The sequence below is a fragment of the Leuciscus leuciscus genome, assembly GCF_965113295.1.
Source record: "Leuciscus leuciscus genome assembly, chromosome: 2".
In the NCBI taxonomy this organism is placed as follows: Eukaryota; Metazoa; Chordata; class Actinopteri; order Cypriniformes; family Leuciscidae; genus Leuciscus; species Leuciscus leuciscus.
This window is the reverse complement of record NC_138726.1, coordinates 12,935,389-12,952,606: the sequence shown is the minus strand read 5'-3', so window position 1 is coordinate 12,952,606 and position 17,218 is coordinate 12,935,389. Positions and strand designations below refer to the sequence as shown.

At 37.8% G+C, this 17,218-nt stretch overlaps 1 protein-coding gene across 1 annotated transcript in view; it reads right to left on the bottom strand.

The window, feature by feature from the left end:
• Positions 1–17,218, bottom strand: part of hectd4 (HECT domain E3 ubiquitin protein ligase 4) — a 90,150-nt gene that overhangs the window by 17,220 nt on the left and 55,712 nt on the right. The window contains 19 exon segments of the mRNA XM_082153528.1: positions 164–898; positions 901–1,508; positions 1,746–1,925; positions 3,413–3,618; positions 3,822–3,952; positions 5,508–5,713; positions 5,964–6,145; positions 6,288–6,448; positions 6,934–7,070; positions 7,303–7,440; positions 8,304–8,430; positions 8,563–8,699; positions 8,901–9,138; positions 9,703–9,866; positions 14,290–14,369; positions 14,515–14,663; positions 15,199–15,360; positions 15,626–15,729; positions 16,985–17,100. Coding sequence (XP_082009654.1) covers positions 164–898; positions 901–1,508; positions 1,746–1,925; positions 3,413–3,618; positions 3,822–3,952; positions 5,508–5,713; positions 5,964–6,145; positions 6,288–6,448; positions 6,934–7,070; positions 7,303–7,440; positions 8,304–8,430; positions 8,563–8,699; positions 8,901–9,138; positions 9,703–9,866; positions 14,290–14,369; positions 14,515–14,663; positions 15,199–15,360; positions 15,626–15,729; positions 16,985–17,100 — 3,961 coding nt within the window.

Here is a 17,218-nt window from a genome sequence, read left to right as displayed (position 1 = left end):
CCGAAGTCATACAGTACACTGTGCAAATGGAACAGCCCATGAAATAAATGAATTTGAAACATGAACTAATTTAACCCTAACTATGAAAAATAGTAATAATGATGCTTGCAAGCGACTCATATTATTGTTTCTGGTGTTTTATAAGAGCAAATGTCCCACCCACCTCTATGACAGCATAGCCTTTGATCGGTCGTGTCACGCTGGCATGGATGTCTGGCGAGGCAACAGTGTACATGGAGCTCCCATCTGAGACTGACGTTGCACCACTATCCAGCTGCTCCCCAAGGCTGCCGAGACTACCTTGACTCCCTGTGCTACAAAGAGACACATCCAGACTCTCCTGACTGGACACCGTGTGGGGATCCAGGGGTGCTTGTGGCAGGGAAGGTGCTGTTTGAGAGGTCACCAACTCTTGGTTTACCAACAGCTCCCCAGCAGCCCTGGAGGCTCCCTGTAAAGACGCCTGGCTCGCTGAAGCTGAGGCGCTCATTGCTGGCGTTGTACTGTTGCTATTTGGGCTTCCTGCAGTGCAATCTCTCTTTGCATCTTGGGGAATACATGCTAGAGTTTCAGCTTTGGCTTTTTTAGGGTCTTCCTCCTGAACTGGAATAAAGATCTCGTCCTTGAAGAGACCACCGTGCGCATTGCAAGCCCTTCGGATTGCATTGCGAACCACGGATTCCTCCAAGTGAGTTGGGATTCCTGAGAGCACGAGCAATCGGCTGTGAGCAGTGGAGCCGACCAAGGCTTGGCAAGCATCTGCAACGGCATCTCCAGTGACGCCCAGACCTTGTGGGTCTTTGTTAGCAAGGTGGCGTAAAATCAAGAGTAATGTCAACCCACGGTGAAACCACAACATGTCTTCTGGCTTCCCTCCAGCCATGTTTAGTAGTTTAGTAAAGCATTATCACATTCTGACGGTCTTGCACCACTTCCGGAACCATGTTTCCCTGAGATGGCAGTTGCTGAAGCAACAGTGACTGCTGCCCGTTCTCGCTTTAGCTTCACTTTTTTGCGCTTCGAAAGCAAACTCGGACTTTGTGGCGTCTGGCCAGGGGATGATGACGAAGAAGACGAGGAATCACTACAGTTTGCGGTGCTCGTAGACGAAGGGGCGCCTACTACCGACGTCCCTGCACCCGTACTGAGTGGCAGAGTCACTTCAGCGACTGCCAGGCACACCTCCATCAGAGCATGGAAGTACGTCGAGAAGCGGCTCCGCTCGGCAGAGAGCGCGATTGCTCCACCGCTACCCGTTGCGGAAGTGCAGGAACCGCCGCTAACTAAACCCCAACTTTGGGTCTCATGGTCGTAAAGCTTTCGTAGTTCCGTTTGAAGAACCATAAGGACTGTTAGGCAGGGGTTGAGAAGCAGTGTAATGTGGCTGGACAGGCCCGAAGGGGTCTTGCGCCGCTCAAAGGCATGGATCTTGCGAAGAAGCTCTGCAAGCAGGTGGAAGATCAGCTCCTTGATGCACGGAGCAAGATCAGTGGTCCACAAAAGGCCACCTAAACAAAGATAAAACAAGTGTGACACACAAGCAGCTTAAGTTATTATTTTTTTTACATAAAAAAACCTACAAAAAAAAAACTGTATAGCTAGGACACATTTCTCAATCTTCTTCAAAACTCTTCACACAGTTCTCCTAACCAGCTTTCAGGTTGGCACAGCAGTAAATTTTACATTCAAAATGTCTGTAATAGTATGTTTCCTGGGATCCTCGGAGCAAAATGAACATTTCTCACCCAGCAACTCCACAACCTGCATAAGCACAGAAGTGGGCACAGTGTCCAGCTCATCCTCAGAGCGGTCAATCGTTTCTCCTACTGTGTAGGTTAGCAGCTGTTCAGCAAAGGCCATAGCCAAGGGAAACTCAAGAGGCAACGAGTGCAATACCAGCACTGCACCAGGAGGGGGAGATACACCTGCTGACAGGACCAAAATATAAATTAAAGTCGGCATTAAAACGAAAATTCACCCTCTGTTTTTTAGAAGTGTTTCTGATTGATCTCATCCCACCGTCACAATAGACATCAATAGATTAGACTTCTACAGACACTGCAGCGGTTGAAATATTGTGTCACACTCTGAGGAGTGTAGAGGAATAACTTTTTAAAAAACATTAAATATTTTGAAATTTTGGACATACAGTATTATATCTACACCACTTTACTGCAACACTGCAATCCTGCAGATTTAAAGTTTGCGTTCTTTTAATTCGGCTAAGAGGTGAGTCACGAAAGTCAGAGTTCACCAAACTTGAACTTTGGAATGCAGCGAAATTTGCACGAGCTTGCATTTGCATTCATATTATTAGAAATCAAAGGAATGAAAAGTGTAGTGTAACCATTCCTTTATTGTGCTTTATTGCTCCTTTATTGTGAACAATTAACAATTAATTTGTGTATGTTTTAGTTAAAGAAAAAAAAAATTGAGCTAGTAATTTTTAATCAATATGTCATAACTCTTCAGTGAAACGTCAAACTTCTCTCTGGTGCAAACCAATTGCAAAGATCATATACAGAATATATAATTGATTATAATGTGTTTTCCAGGTATGTGGTATATAGCATCCCTTGTGAAAAATGAAATAGTTAGCATACTTTTCAAAAAGAGTACTTATTATGGAAATATTATACTTCAAAAGAATATACTTAAGTGTGCACTGAATGCAATTTTGTAGACACTTAACTGCAGGTTAACTGCAATAAAGTGAAAATGTATTATAGTTCACTTTTATATTCAACTATAGACTGAATTTTGACCCACTGAAGTAGGACTAAAGTACTTCTTTATATGTAATTTCATAATTACTTCTATTGTCTTTGAAATATGGTTAAAATATACTGCTAAATTTACTTGAAGATTTCATGGTAAACTAAAATATACTTTAATGCCATTTCTATTGAAACTTTTATGATATGCATTTTAATATATTTGTAATTACATATTTGTAATGATGAAGTTACAATTTACTACTTAAAATATATTTATGTTAAAATGTAATATTGAACGACACTACAGTTAAAATTATAATCAAGTATTTTACATGTGCTTTAGTATTTTAGTCAACACATCAAAATAAGTGTACTTCTTTAAAGGATGACAAAATGTTAATAAAACAATGATTTAAAATGTACTTTTAAGTTAAACTTTTAATATCAAATGCACTTTATAAATGTGTACTAAGGTTAAAAGTTAAGATACACTACAAGTGCATTTTAATAGACTTAAGTATAATTTTTTTTTTCACAAGGAATACCCCTGATGCTGATTTAAGTGGCCTCTTTGCTTACTTTTGTACATTAGCAAAGACATTTTTATGTTTATTGAACATACTGAGTACAACCTTACGAGTAGCTGAAATACGAAAATGTACAGTATGTAAGAATGTAACACGTTTTTGACATGCCTAGTTTGACATGCACTTTGTCAGTGGGGATGATGATGCTGGGATACTGGTTGGCTGTGGGTGGAGGAGTGAGTCCTGTGTTAGACGGGGAGGCGTCTAGTGGGTAGCACACTGCTTCCATCAGATTCAACTGGCCGTTTCTTCGCACCTTGTGACCAAGTCCATACACCATTACACGAGTCCAAGGGGCTTTGTATAGAGAGGAACTAAGAACAAAATACAAACATGAGCATATAGAATATTTAACAGAAAACTGAGATTTTACTTGTTCTTTTGAAAATAAGTAGTTTTAGACTTTTACTTTGCAAAGCTCCCTGCTTAGTGCAACTAGACTAATGAAAGTAAGAGGCAAAAACAGGTAATTCAGAAATAATATTATATACTATATAATGAATCAATATGAACTCACTCTTTGCGGCAGCTGGCTTGGCTCTCTTTGCAAGAGACGAGCACAAAGGCAGCACCGGGGAAGTTCACATCCATGCTGACCTTGGACTCAGTGATGGGAAACTCTTCCAGTGTAAACTGTTCAGGTGCACTCTGAATTTTCAGCAAACATTAAAGAATATAACTAAAATTGTAACAACCAATACTAATTTAACATGTTTGGTTGCACTTTATTTTATAGTATGTGTATTTACAGTGTACTTGCCCAAGAAAGTACTGGGTAATATAAGGTTATTACCCAGTTATTGCAATTGATATAATAAGTAGTACATAGCATGTACATGTGGATCAGGAATGTATAATAAAGTGGAATGTTACTTAACACACTTAAGTACACTTCTAAGTCCACTTTGTAATAATGTCAAATTAAAAGGTTAACACTTTATTTTAAGGTGTCCTTGTTACAGTGTAATTACACATTTAACATTTAAATATCACAGATTATAATGGTGGATTTGCAGTGAATAATGTAATTAGCTGCCTGATTCAAAATGCATTCAGTAATGTTCTAAATATCAAAATTATAGATGTCTTTCTGATCACAAAAAAGAAAATAATATTAAGAGTAAAATATAGTAAATTTCCACTATTTCTAATTTTCAAAAAAGTTCTATTTTTGTTGCAGAATTTTGTTCTCTTATTTATTTCTACTTTCTGCCTATGACTTTTATCATATACAAACCAAGGGGTCAGTTGTTCAAAAAGTTGAATCTGGATCAGAATGATCTGGATTTGGAAATCCCATGTTTTGCTATCCAGGATCAGGTAATCCATCTTACTTTTGTGCCGGTTTTTCAAAGCAAAATTGGATTGGATCACCCTGATCTGGATGTAAACTTTTTCCGATTACCAAATCTGGATTACTGGTGCGCTACGGAACCCCCAAAGGGACATGGTCATGTAAAAAATATGAGATAGAAAAAAATATATATATATTTCAATGCTTTTGCGTTCTCATTTTATTCTTTTTCTCAAAAGTTTCATATAGCGTTCAACAAAAACGTTGTGCTCGCTTGCAAAGATCTTTTGACTGGTTCATCTCTTATGATTGTGCCAATGTAGTTTAGAAACATTGATAAAACACTTTGAATTAAATATAATATTTTTGTTTGATTTTTACAGCTGTTTGGGGATTATTTAATGGCGCCTCAAAATCTCTTTTTTACAGTAGGCTACCGAAAGGCTTAATATGTAGCCTAATGTCTACTTCTAATGTATTACTTTAACAGTTAAGCTAATCAAAAGCAAAATAAAAATATGAGTGTGTGTGTATATTACATGATACAAATGTTGTATTTTTGACCAATTTTAAAGTTTTACTACATTTTCTTCCAGAAATCCACCTTGAAATCCTACCCCCTGTTGGGATCAGGATAATCCTGTTTTTTTGGATCAAAGTTATCCAAATCCTAGCTTTGAACAACACAAACTGAAGGTTTGATCCAGATTAAAACTAGGATTGGATTCCATGATCTAATCTGATTTCAGATTCCTTCTTTCCCTTTTGAACAACCCATTTTCAAGATTTGATCCAATCCGATAACCAAAATCCGATCAGCTTACCTTTGAACAACTGGCCCATGGTGTTCAGAATAATACACTGCTATACTGATATAATGGGCACAAATAAGTTGTGAGGCACTAGTACCTGAAGGAAACAGCAGATCTGTTTAGTGAGTTCGAGAAGGCTGTCTTCGCCCTGGTGCAGAGCTCTGCTGATGGCCACCGTCAGCCATTCACGGATGGCCTGGGCGTTTCCCTGATAGAAGAGCTCAGTCGGAGAACAGCTCTTTCCCTGGAGCTCGTGGAGAACAGACTGAGCCAGCAGGATAGAGTTAGAACTGATTCTGCCATCTACAGAAGCCAAAGGGGAATGAACAAATACACAAGAGTTTAATGAAAAAATGTTTTACTAGTATATATTAGGTAACACTTTACAATAAGGTTGCATTAGTTAACATGAGCTAATATAAGAAAAAAAAAAAAAGTAATCTGATTACATAATGCATGTTACTTGTAATGCGCTACCCCCAACACTGTAAGTAGTTACTTATGCAAGTTCAAATCTAAACCTGTGTTCCTCAAAATATTTGTATCACATCACCTGGCAAAGGTGGAGCCAGCAGCTGATTGGACAAGAGCTGCAGGTGCTCAAGTGTGATGTCTCGTACAGCGGGAATGTGGAAGAGACGTGTGAATGTGTGAGGGCTCTTGGGAGCAAAGATGTTGAGCAATGCCATGCGGCAGTACAGGCGCGCGAGAGCACTTTCACAACGCAGCAGCTCCCTGAAACACACAAGCACAGAGTACTGAACATTCGGCTTTAGTGTTGCCTTTGAAATATGATGCTTGAAAGGTGAACTCTTTCAGTAAAATTCTGACATTTTTTAATCTACAATAGGAAAAATGTCTTAAAAAAATGCATTACCGATGAATTTGGATGTTGCTGCTGTCCAGAGACACCAGGCCATTTGCTGCAGCCCTGCGGGACCCTGCTGGCGGCCTCTCTAGCATCTCAATGGGGTACCAGTACCGGACTAACACACCCTCACTTCGGAGATACGTCTCCACCTGGACCAGTTCATTGGCCTGAATACACACAAATGAAGACATTTCAGCGAAGTTTCAGATTTGTTGCATTTTGAAACAAGTGCATTTAGAAGAGGTTCAAATGCTAGTGTGTATATAGAATGAATATCACATAGCCTGTCAAAATATGTATGGGCTATTTTAATTTTACGAACAAAATAATGCAATGCGGGACAAATATTTACATTTATATGTTTAAAATGTGAAGCATTTCACATTATTATCCCTCAATCATGAGAGTATTATGCTGCTTTATGCTGATTTCATTAGGGATTTTTTTTTTCTTGGATCCGGATGATTCTCCTTACGTCATAAAGTTATCAAAGTTAAAATGGGCAAAGTAATAAATCTAAATAAATAAATATGAATAAAATATATATATTATTTTTTTCACATGAAATGTGTCCTTTTTTGATTTTTGCTGATTTTGATCCCTTTAAACAGAGTGATTTGGAAACTGAAATTTGACTATTGTGGATACCCACCGAGTCTACATCGAGCACGACACCATGCAAGCCAAAAGTCTTCAGCATGCCCCGGATGGCAAACTTTGGTAAGGCTGTTCCACCTGTGCTGCTACAGGTGTTGTTTCCCTCTGGGCAGCGGATGCCCACTGTTAAGCCTGTGGGGAAAATGGTTAAATTTTTAACCTGTTATTGTAATAATAAAATAGTACTTATCGGTGCAGTCTCATCAATGCAATTCTGACTGGTGCAATTATAAAATTCTGTATATATGCATGTACAGTATATGTATGTATAGAACCAACGTGTGATCTTCACAATAGACCAAACAAAATTAAGTGCATAGATCCTAGGACAAATATTCATGTTAACATGCGCTTTCACACAGACCTTTGCGGACTTTGTCGATGGTGAACTTATTAGCTTCATCTTTTATGTCCTCGATGGTTGGAAGGTAGAGGTCACGAGGAATACCTCCATTCTCTTCATATAGGAACTCAACAGTCTGACGTGCAATGTCCACCATTCCTGCCAGGAATAACAGCATTATTCATACTAAACTCATGCAACTAAATTTTAAAAGCATAAATAAATATCTAGTTCAGTCATCAAGAGGCCGCAGGGTGATAGGTCCTTTACATGCAATCTACAAGCAATCACATCATCACCGCATGGAACAAGCTGATTGGTCTCTGTTGATCCTGCAGCCAATGAGATTGCTTGCTCAAGGTTGCAAGCAATCTCATTGGCTGCTACAGTGATTAAACCTTATGAGGCGACGAGAAGTTTTTTGCACACAAAAATAAGACTTTATTCAACAACTTATTCAACTTTATTCTCTTCTGTGTCAGTCTCTGAGGCTGTTGCTATTTTTATTTTTGCATTTTTTTGCACACAAAAAGTATTCTCGTCGCTTCATAACATTAAGGTTGAACCACTGTAGGCACAGACTATTTTACCGATGTCTTTACTACCTTTCTGGGCCTTGAAAGTGGTAATAATGTCGCAGTCAGTCTATAGGGGGGTCAGAAAGCTCTCAGATTTCATCAAAAATATCTTAATATGTGTTTTGAAGATGAAGGAAGGTCTTAAAGGTTTGAAATGACATTTTTGGGTAAACTAACTCTTTAAACTATAAAACATCTTCATTCAATTGCAATTAATATGCTATTAAGTGTCCCAAAACATAACATTTATTTCACACTTAAGTATATTCTTTTAAAGTATATGATTTCTGTAATAAGTACTATTTTTAAAAAGTATGCTAAAGTTACTTCTTTTTCACGAGGAAATGTCTACCCAGCTGGACATACTGACCACACTGATTGAATAAATGAACAGGCTGAGAGGGACTCTTCTAGCCATTGTAAATAAATAAAAGAGACATTCACCGAGCTGAAGTGCTCCTTTGATCTGATCCAGACCAGACTTCCTCTCTGCTTCATTCCTGAAACGACGCCGAATGGTTGGAAAAACCTTGGTTTCCCACGCTTTCACTAGCAAGGCATAGTGATCCTCCTTTACAAAGAGACAGCAAGAGAAAAACATACAAGATTTCTTTGAAAAGACAGTTTGCTTACACTATGTTAGGGGTGTAACTTTCAAATTGCTTTAGAGAAAATTAAGGGCCTAGTTATGAGCTCTCCATACCCTAGGAATGTCTTCATCATCTTCATCATCACTCTCATCATCAGCAATTAGTGGCGGGTGGGCGTTTGGCCCTGAGACGACCAGATTCTCATAGCTAAGTTCTACCTTGTAGTGACAAGAGGCATCACTATTGTATTCTGTAAATAAAATCAGACCACAAGAACCAAAGTTTAACCCACATGAATCTGATATTCATTACTGATTCAGTCAGATAGCAAGTTTTATTTAGAAGAGGGAGAGACGACATTCAAAAGCAATCTAACCTCATGTACAGTACATGCATACAACTTTTCAAGCTAAAAGTATTAATATTAGTTAATGTTTAAGTCGACACTCACGTTGCTGTGCTGTGACGACCGCCGCAATGCGACACGGAGGACCATGAGAACCAGAATCAGACGCCACACTAGTGCCGGCATCATTGTCGCTGTCGGAGGCCATGGCAAAGGGCAGAGCCTCAAAGTTGGCACTGATCTCCTCTGAGAGGTCCATGCAAAGGTCGGCAGCGTTTCGGTGAGCCTGTCCCTCTGCGTACGCAAACAACCGGCAGCCAAAGTTTGCGTGGATCTTTGTATTCTGAAATTACACAATGACGAATCATCATTAAACATTTTTATTATTTATAAAACAAGGCTAAGGGGCGAATAAGGAACCCAGTGTACAAAAAAGACATTTATAACTAACAATTACATAAGCAACAGTCTCCTCAAATAAGTGTTTGGATGCTTAAACCATACATACATAAAACTTAATAGAAAAAAAAAAGTCAACTTAAAAAAAAAAAATACTTAAACTGAAATAGATATAAATAGAATAAAGCTAAATAGAAATATAAACAAACTTTACTAAATTGTAAACTAAAATTTAAATGAAAACTAAAAATATATCTCAACTAATAATAATAAAAAAATGTATTCAAAATATTAATGAAAACTATAGTATTAAAATATTCCTAAAATAACACCATTTCCTTTTTCATTAGCATATTATTAGTATGCTTTCTGCAAAACCTCTTGCAGGGATTTGTTTCCCCTCACAAATGTATCCAGTAAACCTATAAATGGACTGAAACCATTATGAATCATGTTGAACTTTATGTGCACCATTGATATGCTTTTTATTTATCTTTTGTTTGCAAACCTTCTTCTGAATGTGGACTACAGGCCACATCCCTCCAGCCACATCCTCCAGATAAGGGGCGAGACGTTGACCACAGTAAGTGAAGTAAACCCTCCCTTTAGGAGGCTGACCGGGTGGAGGTGGAGTGCCTTCCAAACGCTCCCAACCTATACCAGCAACATCACCTGTGTCAAAACATACAAGACAAATCATCACTGGGGAAGCTTGAGAAATTTTCATCAAACCAAAAAAATGTCATTAAACTTTGTGAGTGATGACAAATAGTGGCATTTATAATGTTTTAAAATGGTTGCCTACCAGCGTTGGGGAGTAACTAAACATAGCAACCCTACTAACAAGCATTGGTCTGGTCAAAACACTACATTGTTGGTTTTTACAGTATACTTTTTTTTATCTTACTCAGTATTTTTCATAATTTAAGCATAAAACCATGAAAACAATGTTATTTTGCTTCTCAAGTAAATGTGTCTTGATTTATTTATTTTGTTGTTTTTGATATTTGCATTGGAAAACAAGCTAAAAATACAGAGTGAGAATCTTTTTTTTTCAGACTCAGAGTATGTGATATTTCATTAGGCACACAACTTTACAGATGAGAAAGTTGAGTCAATATCAGTCAATAACAATAATCATCATGCTCCTACAGTATTAACACTCAATTTCAGATCTTTAAACACAAATTTTAGTTTGAAGTTCGACTGCGTTCAATAATAATCACCCAAGTTCAGGGAAAAAAAATGACAATGGGAAAATACAAGTGAAATAAAGAGTAATTAGGGAGCGCAATAGGAGCAAACAGAAAGCATTAGTTATAGGAGTTAGGGAATAGCATGCCCGACTCGCCTTACATTTTAAACCATTGTGTTTTAATAATCTTTTGTTGTGCTTTAAAGAAGTGCACTTATTATGACGTGTTAACTAACACACTACAGCACATGTAAAGTACTGGATTATACAGTAATTGTATGTAACGTGTCATTTGATATATTAATATATTTTAGTTCATATATTTTAAAATGTACTAAATTGCAACTTCATCATTCCAGATGACAAACAATTCCTACTAGGGGTGGCTCGATACCACTTTTTCATGTCCGATACCGATACCGATACCACACAATTGAGTATCTGTCGATACCGATACCGATACAATACCATATATTTTTTTCTTAATTAAGCTGTTAATAACACATTTGTCAGGAGGATGCACTGTGCTTAACCTAGCCAGCTTAAAAGCATCATCATGCTCAAACAGTGCAATAAATGTTCTACTTTCCTAAAGGATGAAATAAGTAGGCCACAACATGACTCAGTTGTGCAATACTGCTGCTTAATTTTTAGGAAAACAATTTTTAAACAGAACTTGTAGCAGCATTTTTAATTATTCAGCACCATTCAATTAATGAAATTTAAAGTGCAACTGTGCAAATAAAACAAAAATTATAATTCCAGTGCCTCTTATGTAGTCATAATAATAGGGCTGTACCCGACTATTCGAATATTCGTTCGGTGGGTTGGTATTCGATTTGAGAATTTCACATTCGAATATTCGTTTTTTTTTTTTTTTTTTGCACACCTGGCATCTCCCTCGAAATGGTTCTCATTCGCGCTTGCATATGTTCAACACTATAAAATCTGACGAAATATAGATAGACACACAAGACGAGACACGTTCAGAATGAATAAACTTTTAATAAACTACAGAACAGCGGGAGTGGGAAGCGGCGCGCCTCACGCGGGCAGGGCTTATATGCTCCGATAACTCTTTTTTACAACTATCTTATAAAGCCTAGCCATTTTTAATAGGATGGACAGTTGAAGGAACCCAACCTCGTTATTTGATGCTTCTTGGCCAGTTGGCCTAAAGTGTTCCTGCAACGGGAGTATTCTCTGGCTAGAGCGCAGAACAGTGGAGTTTGTAAGGACAGAAGTGCATGCCTGCGAGCTTGTATTTTGGGTTAAGCTGCGTTGCTTTGACATTGAGGAAAATAGAATAATAGAAACAAAATGTATTAGACTTTTTACCCCTTATTATCAATCTAAATTAATCTCGTTTTTAATTTAATTTAATTTAGTTTTTCTTTATTTAAATTCGTTTTTTTTCTTTAATTAAATTTCGTTTTTCTTTATTTAAATTTCGTTTCTTTATTTAAATTTCGTTTTTCTTTAATTAAATTTCGTATTATTCTTTATTTAAATTTCGTTTTTCTTTATTTAAATTTCGTTTTTTTCTTTAATTAAATTTCGTTTTTCTTTATTTAAATTTCGTTTCTTCTTTATTTAAATTTCGTTTTTCTTTATTTAAATTTCGTTTTTATTTATTTAAATCTACCCTTTACTGTGTCAGTAATTTGTTAGTCAGAAAAATATTAGACTACCTTATTAAGTATTGCTTAAGTTAACAGACGTGTGTGTGTGTGTTACGTGCGAGTGTATTTGCTTTGTGTTGTTCATGGGGAAGATGCGTTTTATATAACTAGTGCAGTAATCCGTTTTCGGAGCATAAGCCGTGCCGCTTCCTGCTCGCGCTGTTCTGTAGTTTATTAATTATGAACATATCGCGTCTTATTTGAAATAACTCCACACAGCTGACATGATAACTTAATTGCTGAGAGGGCTTGCCTCACTCACCTCTAGCTACCGTTCACGTGATGCCAGTGTTGCCAAGTCCGCGGTCTCTCCCACCCCGAAACGCGATTGGCTATTTTTAAGAAGCAATTGGACGGGATTTGTATGTGAAAATCTGGTAACCCTGCGTGACGCGTGTTGCTCATCTCTCTTTATGGCATGTCTCTCAGGTGTTGTTAAGCATTTGTATGACAATTTAGGACTAAGGGACGTGATCGTATCGGATCGGGTTATACTCCCGCGATTCATGCAATATCCGATCCAGTGATTTTGGCCAGTATCGGACTAATACCGATACCGAATATCGGATCGGCGCACCCCTAATTCCTACAAGTTTCAACGGAGTATAAACGGAGTTAAAGTCTATTTTAAAGGTGCGGTGTGTAAATATTAGCGGCATCTAATGGTGAGGTTGTGAATTGCAACCAATAGAAGTTACGGTGGCCGACAGGAAAGATGTCGTCGTCTGAGACAGCACAGAAAAGCCAGTAAAGCAATGAGGTTTCTTTACAAAGATAAATTAAGAAATTAGATTTACTTAATTATTCAGTAAAACGATATGGTATTGTGAATATTATTGTTACTTCATCATTGTGTCAGTTTTTTATTCGCTGACTTAAGCTAGCTTCTTTGCACGAAGAACAATATAGTGACAAAACGCGCAGTGTAGTAGTTTGTCCATTTAGGTCAACTGTAGAAACATGGTGTCGCAAAATGGCCATTTCAATGTAAGGGGACCCACGGTGTATGTAGATAGAAATTGCTCATTCTAAGGTAATAAAAACATATTGTTCATTATGTAAAGTCTTTATACAACACTGAAAACATTGTTATGTATATTATATTGCATTTCTGTCAACAGATCCTCCTAAATAGTACACAATGCACCTTTAAGTTACAGCAGTAAATTTGAAGTAATTATGAAAGGACATAAAGATGTACTTACTAAAGTCCTCCTTAAGTTCAAAAAAGCACTCTACAGTTCAATTTTGAACTATTATACAATTTTATTTAATTGCAATTAAGTGTCCGAAAACATTACACTCAGTTCACACTCACAGTTAAGTATATTATTTCAGTAATAAGTACTATTTTTATAAGTATGCTAAAAGGTAGGGTAGACAAATTGTTTTATAAACACTTTTTGTTAAACTGTTTGAAACTCTCTTCACATCCTAATAGCAATCAATAATAGAAGTGGTCTAAATATTAAAACATGTACAGATATTCTGTGGAAGCCTCAGGACCAATAAATGTCCCGTCAACATATGTATTTCCATACCTCCGCGCACCCGGCTTGCACAGACATCACACGTCATAAGATGTGCAGAGTTGTAGACTGTAAGCCACCGAGAGCCAAAAACAAAGAGCAGCCACCTTTTACAGTTCCTCCTGAACCAAAACAACGATCTTATGCTGCGTTCACACGCCATGTCATAACCGTAATTACGAGATGGCGACCCGGAGCTGTTCAAGTCCTCAGACACCGATTTATGCGTTTCTGTCATCACTATCAATGCCGAAACAAATCTCGAGCAGTCAAGTGGAACAACTAGAGCTCGGTAAGTTGTTTACGTTCATTATAATGTTATGTGCTTTGAGACATGAGGAAATTGAACGGCCTCATTCATAACACTTTACAGACTCTGCTGTGCTAGAGTTCATGCGTTCATGTGTTTTGGAGGAGGCGTGGCTTTGGAGTTTCCCTGCGCTTGAATACTTAAATAAATTAAGAAAGAATTTGGTATGAAATGAGAGTGAGTAAATGATGACAGAATTTTCATTTTTGAGTTCAATAATTAACTGAGGTTGTAGCTTGGGAAGCTGCAGTTTCCAAAGTAGCTTCCCCAACACTGTTGCCCATAAAGGCAGTCGGCTTGAACAACATAATGTGCTTGTGGTTAATGTCTGAATGCTCAAATGAATAAAGGCCACGGATGGAACAAGGTCCTGTCTCACCAGGAAGTAGAGCCACGTCTAGTCTCACACTCTTCCACTGCAGCAAACTGGAGCCATTATAGTGTACTGCCCTCCCATTACTGAGCGGGAGAGAAACAACAACAAGGACGACATGTAAAAAGAAAGGGGTTAGGATGGGAAGCAGAGAGGAACAGAAAGAACAGGTTGATAGTCAGTATGAGTGAAAGACTATTAAATGAGAGGATAAAAAGACTGGGTCAGTACTTGTGGAATAGACAGGTGCCGACAGGATTCGTCCAGGCACCGTCTCTCTTCTCGGCCTCCGGGGAAAAACCAAACGACACTATAGGACCGCTATCATCCTCCGAATCTCCAAAAGAAACAATCTCTATTTCCCAGTAAAAAGATGGAGCCTGGAAACCAAAAAAGAGAGAGAAAATAAGAAAAAGATACAGACAACTCTTATTGGCCTTACACTACTGTGGTCATGTTTTTTAAAGAAGTTCTTTATGCTCACCAAAGCTGCATTTCTAAAATACAGTAAAAACAGTAAAATAATAGTATAATTTAAAATATCTCCATATTTCTCTACTGTAATACATGTTAAAATGTCATTTATTCCTGTGATGCAAAGCAGAATTTTCAGCATCATTACTCTAGTCTTCAGTGTCACATGATCCTTCAGAAATCATTCTAATATGCTGATCTGATGCTCAAGAAACATTTCTTACTATTAACAATGTTGAAAACAGTTAATATTTTTGTGGAAACCTTGTCATTTTTTCCCCAGGATGAATAGAAAGTTCAAAAGAACAGCATTTATTAGAAATAGAAATATTTTGTAACATTATCAATGCCTTTACTGTCACTTTTGATCAAATGAATGTGTCTTTGCAGAATCAAAGTATCTTTTTTGAAGTGCATGTGCCAGTAACAGGCTGTAGTTACCTGAACAGGCACAGGTGAAGTGGCATAGATGAAAGTTCCTCTGGGAAGGCCTCCACCCGCGCTTGGATCTGCCAGAAAGGTCACAGAAGTCAAGTGTGAAGAAAACATGCAGGCCCGAACCGGAGGGAAGACGCGTGACGGACACCATGTGATTTCTTTAGGCTGTGGAGAGAGAGAGAGAAAAAAAAGTGTTGTGTTTGCAAAGCAAGGTATTCACAAATCATAAAAAAACGGTCATATTATCTGTTCATCCAATCAGAAGGCTTTGAGGAGCTTTGTGTCTGCCAATCGTTTTGTGTTTACAGGGCAGCCCATAATTCAAGCAGAAAGCTGAGAGAATGGTATAGATAAATGATAATATCACACTTCAATCAATCAATCTTTTAAAAAAACAAAACAAAGGCTCAACTAATGAGGCTCAACTCACCTGTCTTTGATCAGTTTGTACTGGAGGTGGTGGAGGACGAGCACAGTCTCGATAAAGCATCCTAACCCTCTCACACTGCACCTCAACCATCACTAAACGCTCTCCTACAAACACATACAGAATTACATTTCATAACTGAATACTGTCACTTTCGACTTGTTCATTAGGGTGTTAGAAAGGTTGTTCATTTTTATACAGTGGTCTGGGTGAATACTCGATTCTGATTGGCTGCAGGGTGTTCATTAAAAAGTGATAGAGGACACCTAGTAAAGGAGTTCTGGTGAAACTGACTGTTTACCGTTCAAAATTAATAAATAAATGCGCTGGCTAAATCAGCTGTGAGTAACCATAGCAACAGGCAGTCAAAGTATCTATACGGATTATAAATCGAGCGGACTATAAATATCTCCGGTTGCTAAATAAACCGTCAGGCGTAACCAGGGAAACCAAGTTATTGTTTGTAAAAACTTTAGATTTCGATTGTAAAACTAATTAAAATATAAACTAATCTTTTAAAAATGTGTTATTTGGCAAGTGACCATGGTATAAAGCGGGTTAATGCCCTTCGAGGTGTCCATTGTCAGGTATTAATGGACCTCTGTTGCGCGTCGGACGGTTCACGCCTCGCCGTCGTCCATTAATACCTGACGATGGACACCTCGTCGGGCATTAACCCTTACTTAGAAGGCAGCTGTCTGACTCTGAGATGGAGAATGGGAACATGGTTTGTGTAACATTAGCAACACATTATTAGCTGTTTGATAACATAGTCAAGCAAAAGGCTAATCATATTAATTACCAATGTTGTAAAGAGCGATACCATTGTGCAGCGTTTACTACAGTAACTTGAGTCCAGTTGATAGAGTGGATCTCTGAGCTGGTGTGAGTGAGTGGAGGCGGGGCTAATTTACTAAATGAAGCAAGGGTGTAGAGTTAAATTCAAGCTATTTTAAGGAATGAGTTTTTTTTTTTTTTTACAGGAATGTACACATGTGTGTGTAATTATTTTAGGTTCTTGGGTGTGCATACATTTATGAATTATAAAGACTCCTTATACCATTTGGTTATTTGGTGTCCTTTCGGAGTCTCCAAGTGTCCTTTTTTAGAAAGACACCTACATTTACTTGCAAAAAATACAGTTTTATGAGAATCGTCCTTCAATCTGATGGTTTACTTTGGTGGATATAACCAATGATGAGAATAAACAAGATAAATGGTGTATGCTTAATTTCACGATAAGTGTGGGATTAATCACTATTAAAAAATGTCATCTTACATAATTAAATATATAAAAATATATATTTTATTTAAACTTTTTGGGTGTAGAGGAAGTGTATCTCTATTGTTGTCAGCACTCACCAGGACTGCACTCCTGAGCTATCAGGTTAAGCACCTCCACTGCTGCTGGACACTGCTGAATAAACTCTTCACAAAATGAGCTGTCCTCAAGCAGCTGCGCCATCACCAAACACGCTCTGACAAAGACACGCACAATAAATATCCCATATGGGTTCATAGCACTACTGTACAATGACACATTCTTCCACATTCTTGTTTTGGCTGTGCTATGTCACAATATAAGATGCACTGAGG